Below are 26,566 nucleotides of genomic sequence, written 5' to 3'. Positions count from 1 at the left end.
ATTCAAAATAATTTTTTGTATGCATCTAGCTCTGAAAAAATATTTGGCCTTCTAGCAGTGTGTGGGACTTTCTCTGTTAGTCCAACTATACTGACCTCCATCAGGTTGCAAACTGAATCTAATTTTTTTCTGCATCTAGCTCTGAAAAAATATTTGGCCTTCTAGCAGTGTGTCGGACTTTCTCTATTAGTCCATCTATACTGACCTCCATCAGGTTGCAAATTAAAAATAATTTTTATCTGCATCTACAGTACCTCTGAAAAAATATTTGGGCTTCTAGCTGTGTGTGGGACTTGTTGTATTAGTCCATCTATACTGACCTCCATCAGGTTGCAAACTGAATATATTTTTTTCTGCATCTACTTCTGAAAAAATATTGGGCTTCTAGCTGTGTGTGGGTCTTGTTCTATTAATCCATCTATACAGACCTCCATCAGGTTGCAAACTGAATATAATTTTTTTCTGCATCTACCTCTGAAAAAATATTGGGCTTCTAGCTGTGTGTGGGACTTGTTGTATTAGTCCATCTATACTGACCTCCATCAGGTTGCAAACTGAATATATTTTTTTCTGCATCTACCTCTGAAAAAATATTGGGCTTCTAGCTGTGTGTGGGACTTGTTCTATTAATCCATCTATACAGACCTCCATCAGGTTGCAAACTGAATATAATTTTTTTCTGCATCTAGCTCTGAAAAAATATTTGGCCTTCTAGCAGTGTGTGGGACTTGTTCTATTAGTCCACCTATACTGACCTCCATCAGGTTGCAAATTCAAAATAATTTTTTGTATGCATCTAGCTCTGAAAAAATATTTGGCCTTCTAGCAGTGTGTGGGACTTTCTCTGTTAGTCCATCTATACTGACCTCCATCAGGTTGCAAACTGAATCTAATTTTTTTCTGCATCTAGCTCTGAAAAAATATTTGGCCTTCTAGCAGTGTGTCGGACTTTCTCTATTAGTCCATCTATACTGACCTCCATCAGGTTGCAAATTTAAAATAATTTTTATGTGCATCTACAGTACCTCTTAAAAAATATTTGGGCTTCTAGCTGTGTGTGGGACTTGTTGTATTAGTCCATCTATACTGACCTCCATCAGGTTGCAAACTGAATATATTTTTTTCTGCATCTACCTCTGAAAAAATATTGGGCTTCTAGCTGTGTGTGGGACTTGTTGTATTAGTCCATCTATACTGACCTCCATCAGGTTGCAAATTGAATATAATTTTTTTCTGCATCTAACCCAGCCAATAGTTTTGGCCTAATACCACAGTTTGGCCACTCAGCTCTGCTCGGTTACCATCCATTGTTTTTTTGTGCAAACAACTCCAGAGTTGTGAAGTAGTTAACCACCAAAATGAGTGGAAAAAGGCCTGCTGATGGTGGAAAGGGGAATAGGCGTGTTGGGAAGGGGAAAAAAGGTTGTGTCCGTGGGGTAGGTGTTAAAGCAACAGTAACATCTGCAGAAGAAAGACCATCTTCCAGCCAAACTAAAATGTCTACTTCTTTTAGCGGACAATGTGATAAGATCCCTTTCTTACGGCCACGCCAATCGCTACAAATTCCAGATGAGGCACAAAAACAGCAGGTGCTTCAACGGATATCAAGTGCTCCTTTAAGTGGGCTCTCCTCCACATCAACTTCAACATCACAAATACTCCAGTCCTCAAAAGTGTCACCCAAATCGCACTTGCTTCCTCACAGCTCCCAAATCTCCAGCTGCCCGTCTGAGTATAAGGTAGAACAGATGGTTGAGTCTGCAGAGCTGTTTACTCATACTATAGCCTGGGAATCAGAGGTCGACTCCAGCGCTTCTGTGAATCCAGACGAGGAAATGATCTGCACTGATGCCCAGAATCTTTATGAGTCGGATCCAGGACCAGACGCAGAAGGTTCTGACCATAATGTAGACCCTCATTCCCAAACTGTAACTCCTGTTGGTGGAGACAATGAGGAAGACGATGATAAGACTCAAATACCTGATTGGAGCAACAACTTTAGTTTTTTGTCAGGGCAGGAACAGGTTGGCTCTGAGGACGACGGGTGTGATAACACACAGGGTGATGATGATGAGGTTGGAGATCCCACTTACTGTCAACCCACAGTCAGCCAAGAGATGAGGTCAGCAGAGGAGGTGGAGGAAGATGCTAGTGACGACGAGGTCAGGTTGCGCCTTCCTGGACAGAGACGTAGTACTGGAAGCACGTCAACAACTGCATCCTCAAACACAACTCTGCCTCTCACCACAAGTCGTGGTGGCTCTTCAGGTCGCATGGGTGCTAAGCCTTGCATAGCCTGGGCATTTTTTCAGATCGATAAAGATGACCCAACTCGTGTTATCTGTAACATTTGTCAGCAAAAGCTAAGTAGAGGCCAAAAAATACATAGTTTGAGTACTTCATGCATTAACCGGCACATGGACATGAAGCATAAGTTGCAGTGGGAAGCTCAGTGTGCTACAATGCGGCCTAGCCGGCCGGGCCAACCACCGTCTGCCATATCTTGTGCATCCGCGGCCTCTTCATCCTCTGTGACTGGGGGGACAGCAGTCACACCTGTTTGGGGGCGCAGACCTGCCACCTCTTTACCCGCAACAGCCAGCGTGATTGGCAGGTCATCATTTTCTTTGGAGGTGGTAACACCAGCTGGTGTTGAGCGCTGTCCGACATCGATAGCACCACCTTTGGATCAAGGCAACCTAACATGTCCGCCTGCATCTTCCTCACAGACCGGCAGTTTGCCGGGGACACCCTTATCAACCCCGGCTAAGCACAATAGCCAACCCTCGGTCCCTCAGATGTGGACAAGTAAAAGACCATTTCCTCCTAGCCATGAGAAAGCTAAGAGGTTGAATTTCACCATCTGCAAGCTCTTGGCTACAGAAATGCTGCCTTTCCGCCTGGTGGACACAGAGGATTTTCGAGACCTTATGTCCGTCGCAGTGCCCCAGTACCAGATGCCCAGTCGGCACTACTTCTCAAAGAAAGGTGTGCCTGCGCTCCACCAGCATGTCGCACACAACATCACCGCTTCTTTGAGAAACTCTGTGTGTGACAGGGTGCATTTCACCACAGACACTTGGACGAGTAGGCATGGACAGGGGCGTTACATGTCGCTGACTGGGCACTGGGTAACTATGGTGACAGCAGGACAAGGGGCTGCTGTCCAAGTCTTGCCGTCCCCACGAGTTGTGCGTCAATCCTCTTTATGTCAAAGTTCCTCCACTGCTTCTGCCTCCTCAACCTCCTCTCGGTCTTCCACCTGCACCCAAAGCCTGTCTGGTCATGCCACAAGCTTTCTAACTGCGCAGAAGGGATCCTGCACACCTCCTTACTATGCTGGCAGTAGGGCTCAACGTCATCAGGCGGTTTTTACTTTGAAATGTCTGGGAAATGTGAGTCACACAGCTGAGGAGTTGTGGTCAGCTCTGGAGAACCAATTTCATGAATGGCTGTCTCCACTGGACCTGAAACCAGGGAAGGCCGTGTGCGACAATGCTGCAAACCTGGGTGCGGCCCTTCGCTGGGGCAGTGTCACACACGTGCCTTGTATGGCTCACGTGTTGAACCTGGTTGTCCAGCAATTTTTAGCCCACTATCCCAGACTAGATGGCCTTCTGCAGAGGGCACGGTCGCTGTGTGCTCACTTCCGCCGTTCGCATCCCGCAGCTCAGCGACTTACATCTCTACAGAAGTCGTTGGGCCTGCCACTTCACCGGCTAAAATGCGATGTGCCTACCCGGTGGAATTCAACTCTGCACATGTTGCAGCGACTGTGGCAGCACCGACAAGCCCTGGTGCAATACGTTCTGACGTATAGCCTGGGCCAACGAGATCCAGAGGTGGGGCAAATCACGCTGGAGGAGTGGTCTCAGATCAGGGACCTATGCACCCTTCTGCACAGTTTTGAAATGGCGACGAAGATGTTTAGTGCTGATGATGCCATTATCAGCATGACTATTCCGGTGATTTACATGCTGGAGCACATGTTAAACAGAATTCGGAGTCAGGTGGTGGCACAAGAGGAGGTGGAGGAAGTAGAGGAGGAGGAGTTGTATGCGGAAGGGCTAACATCTGCAAGGTCCAGACGGTCGGCAGCACCAAGGCGGCAGGCATGTGAGGGTGGGGGAGATCGTTTTACCAGGGCGCATGGTAGCAGCCAAACTAGTGAGGAAGGTGCAGGAGCCCAGGAAGAAGTGGAGGACGAACTGATGGAAGACTCATCAGATGAGGGAGACCTTGATCACATTTCTGTTGTGCGAGGTTGGGGGGAGAGGACAGAGGAAGGAAGCATGATTGTTACCTCGCCACCAACACAACAGGGACTTGGTGCTCCTGGATGCGCAACACACATGAGTGCATTCTTGCTGCACTACCTGCAACATGACCCTCGAATTGTGAGAATTAGAAATAATCCTGACTACTGGGTTGCCACACTGTTAGATCCCCGGTACAAAAGTAAATTTGCCGAAATTATTCCTGCCATAGAAAGGGATGCACGCATGCAGGAGTATCAGCAGAGACTGTGCAGGATCTTACATGTGCTTTTCCACAAAATACCAGTGGTGCACGTAGTGAATCTCACAGTTCCAACTTGCCAACCGTGGGACCGTCAAGTGTTCAGCACTCAAACCGTAACAGAACCACAGTATCTGCTGGTAACATCAATTTTGCGGAATCATTTCACCACTTTTTTAGCCCATCCTTTGCAAGGCCACAGGAGACAAGAAGTCTGACACATAGTCAACGCCTAGAGACGATGGTACAGGAGTATCTCCAAGTAAACATTGAAGCCACGACTGTGTCACTGGACCCTTGCTCTTTTTGGGCTTCCAATCTGGATAAATGGCCGGAGCTAGCCACTTACGCCTTGGAGATCTTGTCATGCCCCGCAGCCAGCGTTCTGTCTGAACGTGTGTTCAGCGCTGCTGGTGGTGTGCTGACAGATAAGCGCACGCGGCTCTCCACTGATAATGTAGACAGACTCACGTTCATAAAGATGAACAAATCATGGATCCGAAACGACTTTTCTACCCCTGTGTCATCCTGGGGAGAGTAAAAGCTTGATAATTGGTTAAAATCACCCTACCAACCGTTTTAAGCTTTCAAATTACTAATCATGTTTATCTGTATCTTGACTGGAAAATAATTTGGGCTTTGTAGCAGTGTGCAGCACTGATCCTATTAGGCCATCTATAATAAGCTCCACCAGATTTAAAATTAAAAATAATTTTTAGCTGCATCTAGCCCGGAAAATAATTTTGGGGCTCCGAGATGCGCAAGACACATAAGTGCCTTCTTGCTGCACTACCTGCAGCATGACCCTCATATTGTCAGAATTCGAAGTAATCATGACTACTGGGTTGCCACACTCTTAGATCCCCCAAACTTTTCGATCAACCTTTTCATTTTAATAAAGACCAAAAAAATGGTCATTTTTGAAATTATAAGCATTAGCAGGTTGTTAGAAACTGAAATCAAACAGTTTTCAACTCAAAACTTTATTCTAGGTGATGTTACATTTTCACATAGGACCCCTTGTTCGAAAGGAGCTTCTGAACTCTCTTGTCCATTGAATTTGTCAGGTTTTGGATGGTTTCTGCTTCAATTGTTTTGCATGAGGACAGAATACCCTCCCAGAGCTGTTGCTTAGATGTGAACTGCCTCCCGCCATCATAGACACTCCTTTTAATGATGCTCCAAAGGTTCTGAATGGGGTAGAGGTCAGGGGAGCATGGGGGTCACACCATAAGTTTGTCCCCTTTTATGCCCATATCAGCCAGAGATGCAGATGTTTTATGTGCAGCATGAGATGGTGCATTATCATGCAGAAAAATGATCTTGCTGTGAAATACACGGTTCTTCTTCTTGAACCATGGCAGGAAGTGCTGTTTGAGAAAATCCACATACATTATGGAGTTCATCTTTAGCGCCTTCAGGGATCCTAAAGGGGCCGACAATCTCTCTCCCCATGATTCCAGCCCAAAACATTACTCCACCTCCTCCTTGTTGGCGCTGTAGCCGTGTTTGCGTGGGGTGTCCATCAACCAGCCATCCTCCACTCCATCCATCTGGACCATCGAGCGCTGCACGGCACTCATCCGTGGACAAAACAGTTTTGAAATCAGTCTTCATGTAATGTTTGGCCCACTGGAGCCGTTTTTGCTTGTGTGAAGTGGATAGAGGAGGTCGACAGGATGGCGTATGCACAGCTGCAAACCTCTGAAGGACCCTGCATCTTGTTGTTCGGGGGACGTTGGAGGCACAAGCAGCTTCAAAAACTTGTCTGCTGCTATGACAAGGCTTTTTTGCCGCTGCTCTTTCAACCTGACGTAATTGCCTGTAGGAAAGAGTCCTCAATTTGCCCTTATCAGCACGCACACGTGTGTACTGTGAATCAGCTACATACTTCTTGATTGCCAAGACACTTCATCCTGATCATCGCACAATGTTGATTGTAGTCATGCCTTGACCTAAACACTCCACAATTTGTTGCTTCTCAGCAGCCGACACATCCTTTTTCTTTCCCATTTTGGCAGAAAATGTAGGCTGCTTAATAATGTGAGAGAGCCTTCTTAAGAAGTCTTGCCTTTCATTGGACACACCTGCCAAACTAATTAGCACAGGTGTCTGCAATTGCTTACAGTGATATAAAGAGCCCTGACACACATCACCATCAATGAGTTTAACTGACAAACAAACAAATTCTTCCCTTATCACTCCTAAACACTTTTTGCATAATAATTTGGAACGCAGTGTACATGTGCTTTTCCACAAAACACCAGTGGTTCACGTAGTGAATCTTACAGTTCTAACTTGCCAACCGTGCTCTGTATGGAATTGTTCAATAAAGGGCCCAAAATTAAGATAACATAGATGGGAGAGGTCTCTATGAATAGGAATTCCTAAGTATTTGATACCCTGTGAGGGCCAGGCAAAGGGAAAGTTAGACTGGATGGAATCCTATATGGATTTGGGGAGGGAGACATCGAGGGCCTCAGACTTCGCTGCATTGATTTTAAAATTTTACCATGTAACAAAGTGATCTATTTCAGCCATAACAGCAGGGATGGATATATGTGATTGAGTGATATATACTAGGACATCATCAGCAAATAGAGAGCACTTGTACTCGGTGCCTCCCACCTCAATCCACCTAATATTGGGGTTATGGCGAATTGATGAGAGCAGGTGCTCCGTCACTAGGATGTATAAGAGAGGGGACAGAGGACATCCCTGCCTTGTCCCATTGGTGATTGTGAAAGGTGATGAAAATGTTCTGACGCACCCCCTGGGCCTTGGGACACCCGGAGCCGGACCCTTTTTGGTGGATGCTGGTGGTTGTAGTCTTCGTGGCGGCGACCCGGTTCCGTGGCTCAGGGCGGTCAAACCAGTGGCGGAACTATTTATGTGGTTTAGATGTTTAAATGTCCGACTACGCCACCCGTGGATTGCGGTCAGAGTGAACCGCCGCTACAGGGCAGACCGCTGAGGCTGGTGTTGTGGGTGCAGCAGAGCGTAGCATAACTCCCCACGGGAGGAGTATAGCCTCAGGGCAGTGTATGCGGAGGATGGGGGTGATGGTGCAGGGCAGCAGCAGTAACGACACGGAGTCAGTGATGCAGTCCAGGGCCTTTACTCACAGTTCTTATTATCCAGACCACGTCTGCAGGTAACGGCTGCCCACGTCGTACTGTGCTCACCAGGTGAGGGGCTCAGACAACTCCCAGATAACTTTGGAGCACTTCACAGGACCCCCTTTGTGTGTCCTTTGTCTGGCCTTTCTTACCAACACTTCTGTCCGGCTGCCTCGGGCCTCCTCTTGGTAAACTTGGCGCCAGTTTCCCTGACCCTATGTGGTGCCTTCCTAGCGGGTGTAGCGAGGGGCTGCGCCACATAAAATGTCAGAGCCTCCGGTTTCTAGCTGAGGGTCGTTTCCTGCCTCCACTAGTTCGGGGACCGGTCTCCCCCTTTGGCCTGACCCCTCCACGCAGGTGGATTCGGGCGTGCGGTGGCGACTCGCCCGTCCGCACCCCTGGGATCCCTTCATTCCTCGTTCCTGGAGCCTTCTCCGCTCCTCTTCCTTCCTTCTCCCTCTTCCAGGCCTGGGCCTCTGTTACTAGGCCCGCCTCCGGAGCAGAGCTCATGCAGAGCCCCTGCTCCCTGCCACTTCTGCTCAGACTTCTCTGCACTGAACTAAGATGGTGCCCACCTTTTATACTCCCTTCTCAATGCACCCAGGAACTGCTTCCTCCCTGCTCCTGCACTACAGGGTTCCCCTTCCTCAGTGTTCCCTCCCGCCACTCCAGCCAGGGACAGGGACTGTCGTGCCCATCTCAGAGGCATATTGGTCGCCCTGCCCCATGGCAATGTGGTGTAATGCATGCAGGTGTCGGGTCCTGATCCACACTCCATCCTTACCTGAGAGTGAGATATCACACCTCTGGGTGAGGTGCAATACGTCTGTAGCAACCGAGCCCTCAGGGTGCTACAGTTCCATTTATCTTCAGCCTAGGTGACGTATTGCGATACAGGGCCGTGATTTTGGCTATAAAAGGGTCCCCTAGACCCCTACCCCAAGCTTTTTAAGAGAATCATATATGGCGTGCCAGGAGACTCTATGGAATGCTTTCTCAGCATCCAACGAGAGTATCTAATTACAAATTTTTAACTGCATCTAGCCCAGGAAATACTTTGTGCCTAGTAGCAGTGTCTGCTAGTCAGCGGATTATCCCGGCTGTTAAGCAAGCTACACCACCTGTAGTTTAGACACTTAATTTTTTCAAAGGAAATGCTTCGGGACCATGGGATACTTAGTGAAGAGCATCAGGAGGCACCCCAAGGCATAGGGGCTGGGACTGGCAGTAGGATGCCTTGCGGTGGACAGCCGAGCTCGATCCTTATAAAAGCTTTTTAACTGCAGCAGCTTTAGTGGACGCTACTGGAGCTGGAATTACCGCGGCTGCTGGCATGAGACTTGCCCTCCAATAGATCCTTGTAAATGGATTTAAAGTGTATTCATTCAAATTAGAGAGACAATTTAAATTAAAAAGCTTAGAGCTGCCTCCACCACAGGGGGGCTCGCTCGATCCACCAGCGGACAGGCACCTGTATTGGGAGAGGGGGGCTGGCCGTCAGGGTTCACCGCGGCTCTGGCACAAACCCGGCGACACGGAGGTGGCACGGGCAGGAGCGGACTGACCGTGTCGGCTTCTCACTTTTTGGATTTTAGAAGGGCATGACATGCCTATATCTGTGTCTCCCCCTCCTTTTAATCCTCCACCTCTTTTATTTTCGCATGACTATATGTACTTGTCACTTTTCCATGTGTTAGTTATGTCTTCTGAGCAGTTTGTCAGCTTTTGGACACCTTTGAAGGTGTTTTCTATGTGTTTCTATGTGTTTTTGTTTGCCTGCCATTGGTTTTAACGGTGTTCGAAGGTGTTCGACGAACAGTTCGACGAACAGTTCGGCGAACACACGGGTGTTCGACGAACCGAACCGAACTCGAACACTACGGGGGTGGCTCAACAATACTCAGGAGGAAGGTCTTACTTGGTTTACCATTGTTTAGCCCTTGGCTGCCAGAGCAACCCAATGGAATATTGTGTGCGGAAGGCAGAATGAGGTGACAGAGGGAGCCCCCTCCCTCTGTCAATCACTTAGATCCTGCAGTCATTCTTGAGTTAAAAAAGAATATTATTTTTAAGATTATTAGTTAAACAGCCTGGATCGCACATATATGGAACTCTGCAGCAACAACTGGGATTGGAGATATTTTGGATGTTTCTGGAGCTAAACCCATCATATCCTGTACATTATGGCTTTCTGAGATAGAACATATTCATGTAAAACAATTGTTACTTTAACTAAATAATCACTCAAAAATCCCATGTATATAAGAACTTAATAACCCAGAAATCATTAAATAAATAATCCTCTTACCTTTACAAATCTTTTTAAAGTTGGCATTTTCTTGAGGATGTCCGGGAATACGACACTGAAATCGGTATTGCCAAAACTCAGTAAACCAAGGGTTTCGTGAATTGGTGTCCAGACGTAGACTAAGGAAATAGTCATCAAAGGACCTGACCTCTGGAGACTGAAGCTTTATGGTAATTCCTCCATTTGCTTCAGGCTCAAAGCCATCTATGACTTCATCTCTGTCTGCCCATCCATCACTGAAAGAAAAAAAAAGTAGTTTACATGAAAAAAGTAATTAATAATCAACATATTCACGGTAGTTATTAAGCTTATGCCTATTTTTTGCAGCTGTAGAGGAAGTTCATGCACATTATATTACATGATGCAAACATTTTATCATCATTTATATCAGTCCCTGTCTGTTATATATGGCTCTCAAACGAATTTTCCTTGCTCAATGGAATGGTTTGAAAATGAAACCTAAATTACATATAGCAGAATTGTAAGATTGAGCTTTACAGAAAACCTCGATAAAATCAAAGTATAATATTGTATATGATTACCATTGCTATAGAGAAGAATTAATTCACTCAAAATCTGTCTACTTTCTTTGTGTTTTGAATAGGTGGGTGCGCAGAAAATGTTCCTGTAATATGTTATTGCTTCTCAAAGCACAAGTAGGTAGATTATGACATCAGCACTGGAGGTCTTAGGCTATGTACCCACGATGCACGATTGTGTCCACGATTTTTCCTGAGGGTTTCTGCATTTCCCTGGCCGAAAAAACGCATTTTTCCTGCCAGGGACATGCGGATCTGAAGTGTTCTTCACCTGCATTTCCGCATGCGGGTTGACAAGCGCTTTCCAAGCGATTTTAGCATCACTTGGAAAGTGCGTGTCAACTTGGTCACACTATATAAATCCATGCAAACGGCATGGATTTATATAGTGTGACCGAAAGAATGGTTAAAAATAAAAAAATAAATCTATACTTACCTTCCGATGGCCCCCGCAGTCTTGCTTTGCTCCGTCCTGGCTTGCCGGCAGCTCGCGGTACACTGAAGGACCTGCCGACGTCAGCGTCGCGTGACCCGTCACATGACTAAATGACGACAGCGCAGGTCCTTCAGTCCACCGCGATCTGCCGGCAAGCAAAGATAAGCACACCGGGGGCCATCAGAAGGTAAATATAATATTTATTTTTTATTTTATTCTTTTTTTTACAGGTTCTATGGTATCCAGGTCCGGAGGAGAGTCTCCTGTCCTCCACACCCGGGTACCATCCGCACATTGAAACGCTTGGATTCCGCATGTACAGATCCAATGATGCGGAATCCAAGCGTTACAATGCAAATCTATGGCGGCGAAAACGCAGCGCTTCCGCAAAATAATTGGTAGTGCTGCGTTTTTTTCCGCAATGATAACCCGCAGCGGAAATTTCCACAGCATGTGCACAGCACACGCGGATTTTCATTGGGTAACATGGCAGGCCTTCTACCATGCGTTTTTTAAGCGTTTCTGCCGCTGCGGAAATGCTTAAAAAACGCATTGTGGGCACACAGCCTTAGAGTTTCTTGACTTTTAAATAAAAAAGGTAAGGCTGTGTTCCCACTATGCGTTTTTCAAGCGTTTTTGATGCGGAATTTCCGCAGCGTAAACGCTTGCAAAACGCTTGGTAATCCGTGCCCCATGATCCCCAATGAAAATCTGCATGTTTTGTGCCCATGCTGCGGAATTTTCCACTGCGGATTTTCCTTGCGGAAAAATCCGCAGCATGTCCATTATTTGTGCGTTTCTGCATGTGGATTTTAGGTCCCAATGCATTTGAAAAACGCAAGTCAAATCCGCATGTAAAAACGCTGCAAAAACGCGTGTAAAATCGTCAAGCGTTTTTACTGCCAAGAACATGCAGAAACGCTGCAGAAATTTTCTGCTTAATTTCTGCATCATGGGCACATACCCTAAGAGTTTTATATTTACGCATCTAGTTCAATTATAAAATATGACCAATATAGGAGCCTACCCCCGAAACTCAGGAGGAGTTGTGATTTTGAATGCTATGCCAAAATGGTGATATTAAATTTTGAGTGAATAAAAGGAAGAGATTTGGCACCAAGGAAGCAAAGTGGAGTTTGTCCACGTGTGATGAAAGTGAACCTGAGGTTGGGTTGATTAGAAAGTTAGACATGGGGCCTTGAAAGAGCATTAGTGAACTTAAGGATAAACTATGCGTACTCATCAGGTGAGCATAGGTGGTTGAAGGCTAGAGCAGGCTAGGTGGTGTCTATGAAGATGCTGTATACTGGGTCTACCTACAGCTCTTTGCGACATCTATTGGGTGAGAGTTAGCACCTTGATATCCCTGACATAAGCCTGAGGATTGTCACATACAGCAGACAGTGAGATGATTATAGATTACTTGCTTGAGAGTTAAAGGCTGGTTTAGTCTAAGTGCAAAAGAAAGCAACTTGCAGAAATCGGTGCTAGCTGTTGCTATGGCCTCCTTCACATGTCCATGTTTCCAGTACGTGTTGTATCTGTTTTTTTCATGGATACTACAAGTATCCATTAAAACGTTTGCTTCTATGCACTTGTTCATGCAAAACACAAGGAGACATGTTCATTTTTTTCCTGCAGCTCGGATGACAAGGACCAATACATGTCTATGGGCCCGTGAAAAACACGTACCGCACACAGATGGCATTCGTGTACTGTACGTGTGCTGTATGTGTTTAACGTAGCAAAGTGTAGGAGAAGCATTGCAATTTAATTCTTTCTTTAATCATACTGGGAAAATGCTGCTGGTAGACACGGATACATGGATGACACACTTATGGAAAACACTGATGGCACCAGTACCGTTTTTCCACGTATGTGTTTAAACATGGACGTGTGAAGGAGGCCTAAAGCGGTGTTGGTGGAGCGCATTGTCAACCTAGAGCAAAGTGAGTTTTGAGATGTGTGCTGGGGCTGTAAAAGACATCAGTTCAAGAGAGAGACATAGAAAGTCAGAAGCATAGAGTCCTTAATGCCTGAATGGTGCACTCCTGAGTCTGATGATCTGTATGAAACAACATTACTCTAAAGTCCCTGTGGAGCTGGCAGGGACCTGAGAGAGTTATAATTGTTGTAACCTAAAGACTGTAAAGGTTGTGTCATGGATTTTCAGCTACTAGTGCATGAATTGCAACCACCAAGATCTTGCGCTGCATATGAGATTAATAAGATAATTGAGCCACTGTGAGAAAATTAAAAACAAAGTAAAAGTTTTGTTTAAACTAATTTTTAACCAATTTTTGTCACTATGACCATCAACCACCCCCATATGACATATTGTGGGAAAATGCCAAGAAGTCACATTTGGAATCTAAATGGTTCTTAGTGGGAGTAAGCAACCATTAGTTGTTTTATCAAAAACTGTTTATGCATGCAGAGTGTAACAGTTATGTTTGACTACACACCTTACTGTCTATTTCCAGAACTGCGAAAAATTTGAAGGATCAATGAAGTTGGTCTCCCACTTCATTTACTTGAAAGAGGCAGAGCTACAATGCCAGACACAGGCAAAGGACCAGAATAGTGCGGTATCTGGAAAAAGTTGGTCTTTTCTTTTTCTAATCTCATATAACCCTTTAGCTTCCAACTTCCTTTTTTGCATTTGTTAACAAATAGATCTCTCCTTCACAGAATGTGCTGAGTTGGAGTTGAGGATAATTTTAATGATGTGTAACAGAACCTATAGAATTACCTTTAATCAAGAAAATGGTTCTTAAATCAGTCTTCATTGAAAGAAAAATTATGTAAGACAGTAGGAAATTTATCACTTGACAGTGTAAAGTACTTATTCTGATTGCTTAGTGAGCAGTACAATACGTTTCTCCTGCGCATTGTCAACTCCCATTGAATATAAGTGTTTAAGTCGACACAGCTCAAATATTGAAGAAAGAAATTCACAGCACTTTCAGAAGATTACAATGCTAGATCCGTATTTTATTAAAACAACATTATTCAGAGCTTAGGCAATATGGTGTACAATATATTAGTATAGACCCATGGTTAGTGTTGGATTGTTTGCTTTCATTGGATATTTTTCAGTAATATTTATACAACAAAATATACCAAAACTATGTGTTAATACATTTATTCCATTCATTAAACTTAATTAGCAAATTTAAAATGAATAAACTATAAAAGAGCATCTATTAACACCTTCACAATGGCCACTGTACACGCATAGCTACCAACCATCCCATAATCAGTGGGACTCTCCTGATTTGAGGGGACTGACCCACTATCCCAGCAGGTCAGGGCTTTGTGTCAACTTCCACTCATGCACTGTATTTTTTCTTCATTACTCTGTTGCTCCTTCATCCTTGATGGGCAAGGCTGGCACCTCTGCTCTGCACAAACTTAAATAAACAATTCTCTTCTTTTTTTGTGATCTGTTCTCCCAGTGAATCAAATCCACAACCTGTATCATTGCAGGCAGCAGCTAAAGCTATAAGCCACAGCCTATACTGACAAGGAAGTGAGAATTTTCTATACTTGAAGCTGCATTGCAGACTCTGACCCCACAGGCAGATTATATTGGTACACAGAAATACATCTTTACATAGCAGTGTATCTCTATGTCCCTGTATTCTAGAAGACTCAATGTAGCAGAAATGCTGCGTTATTGTACTGCTTTTTTTCTGCAGGTTTCTGCACTCCATGACACAATAACAATGTTCTCTAATTACTGCATGTTTGCTGTGTTTCTTTTATGCATTTCCCCCCTTATTTGATGCATGTTTGGTGCAGATGTGAAACAGCATTGTTAATGCTTTTTTAATAGTACAGAAAATCTTTGATTCCAACCTCAAAAGTGCAACGGCGTTTATTTTTTTTTATGTATTTTTTTCAGGCTCCACATAGAAGCCTATAAGGAAAAACATACACCAAAACTACACAGTACAACAGCATCTTTATATACACAGTGAGTGGTGTTAATCACATCCACATTTCTTGGATATTTAGGCCATGTTCACTTGAAGCGTCAATGCTTAATTTTTTCTGCTGCTTTATTTTCACAGAAATTCTGCTACATTTAACTATCTGTAATGCACACGCCCGGGCTGAGCGGCGTGTGCGTGTGATTGTGATTCCACTGGACCGTGCCGGAGAGTGAATGCCTGGAGGGGCGTAACTAGGTATTCACCCGATCTGACCAGGGTCGCACGACGGCATACGACGCCAGTGCACCAAGGAGGAACCGAGCAGAGGGACCAGGTGCTACTCCAGGACAGACCCCGGACACGGCTGTTGACCCACACAGGGGAATACAGGAACAGACTGGTAGGCTGGCACACAGACTGGTGGGTATAGGCAGGCACGACTGGTATGCAGGCAGGCGGGTAAGCAGGCAGGGGGGTACAGGCAAGCACAGCTAGAGTGCAGACAGGGAAGCACTAGCAGGTAGGAACACTGGCGGGATAGGACCCAGTACACACTGGGACTCAGGAACAGAACCACAGATGTGGCGGACAAACACAGCAGAGTGAGGCCGCCCAGAGAGGTGAGCGAGAACAGGGCAGGACAAGGCCGCCTGGAGCGGTGAGCAAGAGTAGAGCAGGACAAGGCCGCCAGGAGCGGTGAACAAAGGGTCAGAGCTGAGCGAGACTGCCGGAGCAGTGAGCAAGAGTAAAGCAGGACGAGGCCGCCTGGAGCGGTGAGCAAGAGTGGAGCAAGACTGCCGGAGCAGTGAGCAAAAGGATAATAGCGGAGCGAGACTGCCGGAGCAGCGAGCAAAAGGGTCCGAGCGGAGCAAGGCTGCCGAAGCAGCGAGCAAAGGAGTCAGAGCAGGCTAGAACCGCCGGAGCGGTGAGCAAAGGAGTCAGAGCAGGCTAGAACCGCCGGAGCGGTGAGCAAAGGAGTCAGAGCAGGTTAGAACCTCCGGAGCGGTGAGCAAAGGAGTCAGAGCAGGGGGGACAGGGCTCTGTTCACACGGAACAGACAGGAAGAGAAAGGCAGAGCCAGATACCCACAGGATACTTGCAGTGAAGTAGCGAGTGGACCACAAACTCACAAACGGGAGTACAGAGACAACAAGCAGGAGTTAGGTACGAGTTCAGACTCTGCAGAAAAAGGAAGGGAACGGACATAGAGGCAAAACAGGTAAAGGATAGGAAAGAGTTCAGACTGGAACTGAGTGTACGGAGGAGACCGACACTGCAGCAGGAGACAGGAGCGGGTCTGGGAATACGGCCCCCAGAGAGGCGGGACAAACAGGCAAGGAGCGTGTTCAGACAGGACAGACAAGATACAGGAACAGGTCTAGGTAATCGGCCCCTAGAAGGCGGGTGGAACAGGCTAGGAGCGTGTTCAGACAGGACAGACAAGATACAGGAACGGGTCTAGGTAATCGGCCCCTAGAAGGCGGGAGGAACAGGCTAGGAGCGTGTTCAGACAGGCCTGGAAATACAGCCTCCAGGATAGGCAGACAAGAGAACACAGACAGGACTCAGTTCAGACACGGGAACTGATACCGTAAGGCAGGAGATATAGACAGGACTCAGTTCAGACACGGGAACTGATACCGCAAGGCAGGAGACATAGACAGGACTCAGCTCAGACACGGGAACTGATACCGCAAGGCAGGAGACATAGACAGGACTCAGTTCAGACGCGGGAACTGATACCGCAAGGCAGGAGACATAGACAGGACTCAGTTCAGACACGGGAACTGATACCGCAAGGCAGGAGACAAAGAACGGGACCTGGCACCTTCAGAGTGCAAGCACACACTGAATGAAACACTATGCTCAGGCAGGGATTGATTGCCGCAGCTGGGCTATATACCAGGTGACAGACAGCAATAGGCTGAGGACGCACAAAGGGTGTGACCCACAGCAGGTACAAAAAGCAGGAAGTGATCGGGCGCCGCCCTTAAGCAGCAGAAACAGACACAAACAGACAGCATGGAGGGAAGCCAGAGAGACATTCTGGACAGGAGATCAAGTGCGCGCTCTTGCACAGTGGGAGATGGACCACTATGCAAGGACGCCGCCAGGTATGTTACAGTACCCCCCGCCTTACGCCCCCTCTTCTTCAGGCCTGCCAGAATCTTCCGCAGGGAATTCGAGGGCCAATTCTTCACTTCGAATAGATCACTTCCACTGTCCACAGAAAAAACTGATCTCATCTGGTTAGCTAGGATGCTACCTCCTATCCAGCCATCCTCAGCAACAGACGAAACGGGTGGAGTACCAGGAACAGCACACAAGGAAGTCTCTCTCCACATATTTTCAGGTGGCACCCCAGAGGGTACAGGAGACAACTGGAAGTCCTCCACCGGGTTGGAGGGGAGCAGAGACTTGGGGGTAATCTCTGCTTCGAGGTACATCTTGTCAAACTCACAGGAAGAAATAGACGGGTTATCAGGTACAGGATGAGGAAAAGTCACTGTCTCTTTGTTATCAGGCGGTACCCGGAGGATTCAGGAAACAACTGGAGGTCCTCCGCCGGGTCAGAAGAGTGCAGAGGCTCGGAGAAAACATCTGCTTCAGAGTACACTAGGTCGGACTCACTGGACGAAGCAGGCGAGGTATCGGGTACCGAGTATAGGAAAGTCTCTGTCCATTCACCACCAGGTGGCACCCCGAAGGGTTCTAGAGACAACTGGCGGTCCTCCGCCTGGTCAGAGGGGTGTAGAGACTCACGGGTAACCTCTGCTTCAGAGTACACTAGGTCGGACTCACTGGACGAAGCAAGCGAGGTATCAGATCCAGGATATAGGAAAGTCTCTGTCCATTCACCACCAGGTGGCACCCCGAAGGGTTCTGGAGACAACTGGAGGTCCTCCGCCTGGTCAGAGGGGTGTAGAGACTCATGGGTAACCTCTGCTTCAGAGTACACTAGGTTGGACTCAGTGGACCAAGCGAGCGAGGTATCAGGTACAGAGTATAGGAGAGTCTTTGTCCTTTCGCTACCAGGTAGCACCCCGAAGGGTTCTGGAGACAACTGGAGGTCCTCCGCCTGGTCGGAGGGGTGTAGAGACTCGGGAGTAACCTCTGCTTCGGAGTACACTAGGTTGGACTCACTGGACGAAGCGAGCGAGGTATCAGGTACAGAGTATAGGAGAGTCTCTGTCCTTTCACTACCAGGTAGCACCCCGAAGGGTTCAGGAGACAACTGGAGGTCCTCCGCCTGGTCGGAGGGGTGTAGAGACTCGGGGGTAACTACCACTTTGGGGTACCCATTGTCAGGCTCACAGGACGAAGCGGACAAAGTATCGAGTACCGGGTGTAGAGAAGTCTCTCTCCATTTGTCATCGAGTGGTATCCCGGAGGATTCAGGAGGCAACAGGGGGTCCTCCACCAGGTAGTAGAGGTGCACAGACTCTGAGATAACCACAGCTTTGGAGCATCCTTGGACATGCACACCGGTTAAAGTGGGTGAAGCATCTGATGCCGGGTGCAGGAAGTTCTCCTGTGTGGAATTCTGGATGGGCAGAAGTCTCTTCGGGCAGGAGAACTGGTGCACTACCCACGCACATTACCCGTTGGGGCTTCTCCGGGATACAGGGAGATGAAGCTTCAGTAGGGACTTCAAGGTTGGGGTCAGGAGGTCTCAGGGAGGACAGACCCTGGCGTGACGGCTTGCCTCTACGTCTAGCACGTCTGGACTGCCTCTTGAGGTTGGGAGAAGTATTCCGGAAAGCGTAGTCACCCTGTGAGGATTCTGGGTGGGCAGTAGTCTCATTGGGCTGGAGGACTATTGCGCTACCCACACACATTACCCGTCGGGGCTGCTCCGGGATATTGGGAAGTGAAGCTTCAGCAGGGGCTTCAGGGTTAGGGTCCTCGAAGACCATACGAAAGGCCACCAGGAAGGCCTGCAGGTCAAGGACGACAGGATCCCATGCTTCCCATAGGGGGGTGACCCATTTCAAGGCATCACCCGCTAGGTAGTCAATCATAAAGGCCACTTTAGCCCAATCGGAAGGAAAATAGAGAGGGTAGGCCTTAAAGTGTAGCATGCATTGCTCCACAAATGCACGACACTGTCTTGGATCCCCATAGTAACGTGGCGGATCCGCAGGAACGAGAGCTGATAGATCCATCTGGACGGGTGCGTAATTCGCCTGGAACTCAGCTAAAGGGAAAAAAAATTAATTTATTTATTTTAATGCATGTATTCGCTGGAAAACTTCTCAGAGAGCGAAGGCCGTGGGGCTCAACGGGAACCATGGCCTGAGCATGCTGTAATGTACACGCCCGGGCTGAGCGGCGTGTGCGTGTGACTGTAGTGATTCCACTGGACCGTGCCGGAGAGTGAATGCCTGGAGGGGCGTAACTAGGTATTCACCCGATCCGACCAGGGTCGCACGACGGCATACGACGCCAGTGCACCAAGGAGGAACCGAGCAGAGGGACCAGGTGCTACTCCAGGACAGACCCCGGACACGGCTGTTGACCCACACAGGGGAATACAGGAACAGACTGGTAGGCTGGCACACAGACTGGTGGGTATAGGCAGGCACGACTGGTATGCAGGCAGGCGGGTAAGCAGGCAGGGGGGTACAGGCAAGCGCAGCTAGAGTGCAGACAGGGAAGCACTAGCAGGTAGGAACACTGGCGGGATAGGACCCAGTACACACTGGGACTCAGGAACAGAACCACAGATGTGGCGGACAAACACAGCAGAGTGAGGCCGCCCAGAGAGGTGAGCGAGAACAGGGCAGGACAAGGCCGCCTGGAGCGGTGAGCAAGAGTAGAGCAGGACAAGGCCGCCAGGAGCGGTGAACAAAGGGTCAGAGCTGAGCGAGACTGCCGGAGCAGTGAGCAAGAGTAAAGCAGGACGAGGCCGCCTGGAGCGGTGAGCAAGAGTGGAGCAAGACTGCCGGAGCAGTGAGCAAAAGGATAAGAGCGGAGCGAGACTGCCGGAGCAGCGAGCAAAAGGGTCCGAGCGGAGCAAGGCTGCCGGAGCAGAGAGCAAAGGAGTCAGAGCAGGCTAGAACCGCCGGAGCGGTGAGCAAAGGAGTCAGAGCAGGCTAGAACCGCCGGAGCGGTGAACAAAGGAGTCAGAGCAGGCTAGAACCGCCGGAGCGGTGAGCAAAGGAGTCAGAGCAGGTTAGAACCTCCGGAGTGGTGAGCAAAGGAGTCAGAGCAGGGGGGACAGGGCTCTGTTCACACGGAACAGACAGGAAGAGAAAGGCAGAGCCAGATACCCACAGGATACTTGCAGTGAAGTAGCGAGTGGACCACAAACTCAAAAACGGGAGTACAGAGACAACAAGCAGGAGTTAGGTACGAGTTCAGACTCTGCAGAAAAAGGAAGGGAACGGACATAGAGGCAAAACAGGTAAAGGATAGGAAAGAGTTCAGACTGGAACTGAGTGTACGGAGGAGACCGACACTGCAGCAGGAGACAGGAGCGGGTCTGGGAATACGGCCCCCAGAGAGGCGGGACAAACAGGCAAGGAGCGTGTTCAGACAGGACAGACAAGATACAGGAACAGGTCTAGGTAATCGGCCCCTAGAAGGCGGGAGGAACAGGCTAGGAGCGTGTTCAGACAGGACAGACAAGATACAGGAACGGGTCTAGGTAATCGGCCCCTAGAAGGCGGGAGGAACAGGCTAGGAGCGTGTTCAGACAGGCCTGGAAATACAGCCTCCAGGATAGGCAGACAAGAGAACACAGACAGGACTCATTTCAGACACGGGAACTGATACCGTAAGGCAGGAGATATAGACAGGACTCAGTTCAGACACGGGAACTGATACCGCAAGGCAGGAGACATAGACAGGATTCAGCTCAGACACGGGAACTGATACCGTAAGGCAGGAGACATAGACAGGACTCAGTTCAGACACGGGAACTGATACCGCAAGGCAGGAGACAAAGACAGGACTCAGTTCAGACACGGGAACTGATACCGCAAGGCAGGAGACATAGACAGGACTCAGTTCAGACGCGGGAACTGATACCGCAAGGCAGGAGACATAGACAGGACTCAGTTCAGACACGGGAACTGATACCGCAAGGCAGGAGACAAAGAACGGGACCTGGCACCTTCAGAGTGCAAGCACACACTGAATGAAACACTATGCTCAGGCAGGGATTGATTGCCGCAGCTGGGCTATATACCAGGTGACAGACAGCAATAGGCTGAGGACGCACAAGGGGTGTGACCCACAGCAGGTACAAAAAGCAGGAAGTGATCGGGCGCCGCCCTTAAGCAGCAGAAACAGACACAAACAGACAGCATGGAGGGAAGCCAGAGAGACATTCTGGACAGGAGATCAAGTGCGCGCTCTTGCACAGTGGGAGATGGACCACTATGCAAGGACGCCGCCAGGTATGTTACACTATCCAATCAAATGGGATGTGACTTCATAAAAACTGAGCCCTCTGTGTGTCTAAAGATGCTACTGAGCTGTGTGGTTTTGGTGCTTTTTTTTCTAAAGGCTTCTATGTGGAGCCTAAACAAAACGCATGTACAGTGGGGAAAAAAAGTATTTGATACACTGCCGATTTTGCAAGTTTTCCCACCTACACAGAATGGATAGGTCTGTCATTTTTATTGTAGGTACACTTCAACTGTGAGTGACAGAATCTAAAAATAAAAACAGAAAATCATATTGTATGATTTTTAAATAATTAAATTGCATTTTATTGCATGAAATAAGCATTTGATCACCCACCAACCAGCAAGAATTCTGTCTCTCACAAACCTGTTAGTTTTTCTTCTGCACCCATTACATGTATTAATAAAACCTATTTGAACTCATTACCTGTATAAAAGACACCTGTCCCCACTATCAATCAATCACACTCCAACCTCTTCACCATGGCCAAGACCAAAGAGCTGTCTAAGGACACCAGGGACAAAATTGTAGACCTGCACAAGGCTGGGATGGGCTACAGGACAATAGCCAAGCAGCTTGGTGAGAAGGCAACAACTGTTGGCACAATTATTGAAAAATGGAAGAAACACAAGATGACTGTCAATCTTCCTCAGTCTGGGGCTCCATGTAAAATGTCGCCTCATGAGGTAAGGATAATTCTGAGAAAGGTCAGGAATTAGACCAGAACTACATATGAGGACCTGGTCAATGACCTGAAGAGAGCTGGAACCACAGTCTTAAACATTACCGTTAGTAACGCAATATGCTGTCATGAATTAAAATCCTGCAGGGCACGCAAGGTCCCCCTGCTCACGCCAGAACATGTCCAGGCCCATTTGAAGTTAACCAATGACCATCTGGATGATACAGAGGAGGCATGGGAGAAGGTCATGTGGTCAGATGACATCAAAATAGAACTTTTTGGTATCAACTCCACTCGTCATGTTTGGAGGAAGAAGAAGGATGAGTACAATCCCAAGAACACCGTCCCAATCATGCAGCATGGTGGGAGAAACATTATAATTTGGGGGTGCTTTTCTGCAAAGGGGACAGGGTGACTGCACCATATTGAAGGGAGGATGGATGGGGTCATGTATCGTGAGATTTTGGCTAACAACCTCCTTCCCTCAGTAAAAGCATTGAAGATGGGTCATGGCTGGGTCAATGACCTAAAACACACAGCCAAGGCAACTAAGGAGTGGCTCCGAAAGAAGAATTTCAAGGTCCTGGAGTGGCCCAGCCAGTCTCCAGACCTGAACCCAATAAAAATTCTTTGGAGAGAGCTGAACCTCAGTGTTGCCCAGCGACAGCCCTGAAACTTGAAAGATCTGAAGAAGATTTGAATGGAGGAGGGGGCCAAAATCCCTGCTGTAGAGTCTGCAAACTTGGTCAAGAACTACAGGAAAAGTCTGACCTGTGTTAATGCAAACAAAGGTTTCTGTACCAAATATTAAATTCTGTTTTTCTATTGTATCTGAGGCTATGCGCCCACGATGCAGAAATGAAGCAGAAAATTTCTGCAGCATTTCTGCATCTCCCTGGCAGAAAAAACGCATGCAGATTGTGCATGCGGAATACATGCGTTATCGCATGTGTTTCCGCATGCGGACTGACAAGTACTTTCCAAGTGATAGCATCACTTGGAAAGTGCTTGACAACTAGGTCACACTATATAAATACATGCAAAAGGCATGGATTTATATAGTGTGACCGTAAAAAATAAAAAAATAAAGCTATACTTACCCCCGATCCCCCGCCGCGTGTGCTGTTGCGCTCGTCCTGGCTTCTTCCGGGTTGCCGGCATCTCGCGAGACAGCCTGCGGTCACATGACCGCAACGTCATCTCAGGTCCTGGAAGGTAAGCGCTGCAGGGGCCGCCGGACAGGTGAATATAAACTTTATTTATTATTTTATTCTTTTTTTTACAGGTAGAATGGTACCCAGGTCTGGATGAGAGTCTCCTTCTCCTCCAGAACTGGGTACCATCCGCACATAGAGAAGCATAAAATCCGCACACGGATTCTATGCTTCTCAATGCAAGTCAATGGCGGCGCTTTCGCTGCGCTTCCGCAAAATTAATGAACATGCTGCGGATTTATTTGCACTGCAGAAACGCTGCGGAAAAATCCGCAGCATGTGCATTGACATTGCGGAATGCCATTGGGGACCATGGGGTGCGGATTACCATGCGTTTTTGATGCGTTTCCGCTGCGGAAATTCCGCAGCATAAACGCATGAAAAACGCATCGTGTGCACGCAGCCTGATACTTATTTCAAGCAATAAAATGCTAATTAATTATGTAAAAATCATTCAATGTGATTTTTTGCATTTTTTTAGATTCTGTCTCTCACAATTGAAGTGTACTTACAACAAAAATTACAGACCTCTCCATTCTTTGTAGGGTGCAAAACTTGCAACATTGTCAGTGTATCAAATACTTATTTTAAGTGCAGAATGAAAGCTGTTCTCTATTATAAAAAACACATTAAGGCTGAGTTCACATGATGCGTTTTTAATGCGTTTCCGCGGCGTTTTTGCAGTTACGTAAACGCCGCAGAAACGCATTAAAAATGCATGGTAGAAGGGCAGCAATGTTCCCCAATTGAAATCCGCATGTGCTGTGCCCATGATGCGGATTTTTCCGCAGCGTAAACGCTGCGCTCAAAAATCCGCAGCATGTCAATTAATTTTGCGTAAACGCGCCGTTTTCGCCGCCATTGACTTGCATTAGAACGAGCCAATTCCGCAAGACTGCATTTGTACTTGCGTTATTGGCGCGTTCTAATGCGCGGATGGTACCCGGGTGTGGAGGAGAGGAGAGTCTCATCCACACCCAAGTACCATTAAAAAAGCTGTAAAAAAAAGAATAAAATAAAAAATAAATGTATATTTACCTTCTGTCGGCCCGCGCACCACTCCTGCTTGGTTCCCGGCACTTGAGTTGAAGGGCCTGCGCTGACGTCAGAGTCATGTGACGGGTCACGTGATGCTGACGTCGGCAGGTCTTTCAATTCAAAGTTGCCGGCGAGGGAGAACGGATTGAGCTGGACAGCGCGGACCATCGGAGGTAAGTATATACACTCTCTCTTGTCACACTATATAAATCCATGCCGGCTGCATGGATTTACATAGTGTGACCTAGTTGCCACAATCACTTTCCAGGTGATGCTAAAATCGCCTGGCAAGCGCTTGTCAATCTGCATGCGGAAACGCATGTGGAAACGCATGTGAATCCGCATGTATTCTGCAGGAAAAACGCATGCACAATCTGCATGTGTTTTTTCTGCCAGGGAGATGCAGAAATGATGCAGAAATTTTCTGCTTCATTTCTGCATCATGTGCACATACCCTAAAAAGGTTGCTTCACATCTGCACCAAAATTGCATCAAATAAGGGGGAAAACGCATAAAATGCAGCAAAAATGCAATAACCAGAGAAGATTGTTATTTTATAGTTTGCTGTGGACACCTGCAGAAAATATACAGAAAACAAAAAACACAGTATTCACAGTATTTATGCAACACGTGAACACAAAAAAGCAGGATATCACATAACGAAGCTTTCATAAAAATGAGAAAATTATGGTTGCTACGACTATGAATGAATGAACAAAAAATTAATCCTTAGGTTCCAACTAGAGATGAGCAGGATGCACAAATGATGTTGAACCAGCCCTGGCTAGAAACAACGCTGGGGAAACCAGAAGGTAAGAGATTCGTGGACATCCCGTACAGCTGTCAGTTACCACTGACCTGGACGCTGGACCAGAGTGTGGTGTATCGATCCTCACGTCTCTAGTCCCAACCTTCCCGCATACAGTAGCATAGCCTGTGCCTCTTTCTGTTTTGTAGAACTTGGGAGGAGGTATGGAATATGTACAGTGCCATGCACTATCACTGTTGTGAGCAGGCTTTGGAACTGAGCCCCCTCCGCACAGCACAGATTCTGTCTGTCTTACATATCCGACACCTTATAGTGACTGATACGATTGGAGCTGTTTTTGATCGTATCAGTTTAACTTCTTAAATGTTGTTGTCAAACGTGACAGCAGCATTTAAACTTATTTAAATTGATGGCTATCTTTTCTGACACCCATTGGTACCCCACGTTATGCATTTGCGGTGTGCTGATTGGTTGCACAGAGGGGCTTTTCAAGGTCCCAATGTCTGTCATTTGAATAATCCTTTGAATACCATACCTGCAGCCTCTGAAACTGCTCTGTTCATTTCTGGGTGCATTTTATGGAGTAGTAGTCGCTGCCAGGAGGCAATTATGAAAGAGAAGCAGGCTGCTGACTCCTTCATAGTCATTGTGTATGAGCAGCACCTCAGTTAGTGTCAGGCAGTGATCGCCTTTATCATACGACCACCGTAAATTAGATTTAGGGGAACTCTTCAGTATGCAAATTAAGAAGGCGTAAAGGTGCTCTGAACTCTTGGCCATGCCAAGGGTGCACCCAAGCCCCCTCATTTGTATACAGAATAAAGAGAATTTTACAAGTAATTGCATGAAGCAAAAATATACTATTTATATGATTTTTATAGGGGCTAAGTTGCCTATATAACTGTTTAATTTGCTTTTTGAGAATGAAAGATTTCCTTTAAAGTTATAATAATCATCCATGAATATACAGTATGTGACCGATAAATATAGTAAAGTTGCATCTGGACAGGTCCTGGACGGGCGATATTTGTCCCTGAGGTGGTTAACCTCGGTGATGTGAAGCCCAGAAAAGGAGGCTCCAGCACCGTTAGTGCTGAGAGGGGTTTTTTTATGGGCCCGGATCTTGGGTCTGGGCTTTAAGAATGGCCAGAAGAGCTGTGTGGGATTGGTCATTCTCATATTTCCAATCCAGGGCTTGAACAGCCTATTTAAGGCAGTTGAGCTGTCTCGGTATTGTTTGGGAGTGAAAGTAGAATTTTTCATATAGTTTTTGGTCAGTTTTGTCTGGAGGTTGAATAGGCAGTGAAAATCTGATGTGGTGCGATATGTTCATTATCATCAAAGACAGGGTCTAATTAGGCATCTAGCAATTCTGGCAAATGCCAGATGGGCTGGCTGATCCAGCAGTGGGACGCATCAGCCAACAACACTTTTAACAGTATCCACATCCTCAGTATGTTGATGCTGTTTTATTTGTTTGTTTTTACTCGCTTACATCACGCTATTAATTTCACAGGGCTTTAAACATCTCATTATCATTGTCCCCATGGGGGATCACAATCTATATTTCCTATCCTTATGTCCTTGGACA

At 47.2% G+C, this 26,566-nt stretch overlaps 1 protein-coding gene across 3 annotated transcripts in view; it reads right to left on the bottom strand.

Moving 5' to 3' along the window:
• GRM1 (glutamate metabotropic receptor 1) overlaps positions 1-26,566 on the bottom strand; it is a 688,549-nt gene that overhangs the window by 126,929 nt on the left and 535,054 nt on the right. For all 3 annotated transcript variants that reach the window (XM_073672688.1, XM_073672690.1, XM_073672689.1), the window contains exon 4: positions 9,946-10,181. In XM_073672688.1, coding sequence (XP_073528789.1) covers positions 9,946-10,181 — 236 coding nt within the window. The remainder of the gene's footprint in view (positions 1-9,945; positions 10,182-26,566) is intronic.

The sequence above is a fragment of the Phyllobates terribilis genome, unplaced genomic scaffold, assembly GCF_046119375.1.
Source record: "Phyllobates terribilis strain yellow unplaced genomic scaffold, ASM4611937v1 Scaffold_3__8_contigs__length_932513732, whole genome shotgun sequence".
Taxonomy (NCBI): Eukaryota; Metazoa; Chordata; class Amphibia; order Anura; family Dendrobatidae; genus Phyllobates; species Phyllobates terribilis.
Note: the sequence above shows the minus strand (reverse complement) of the source record. Positions and strands in the feature narration are given on the sequence as shown.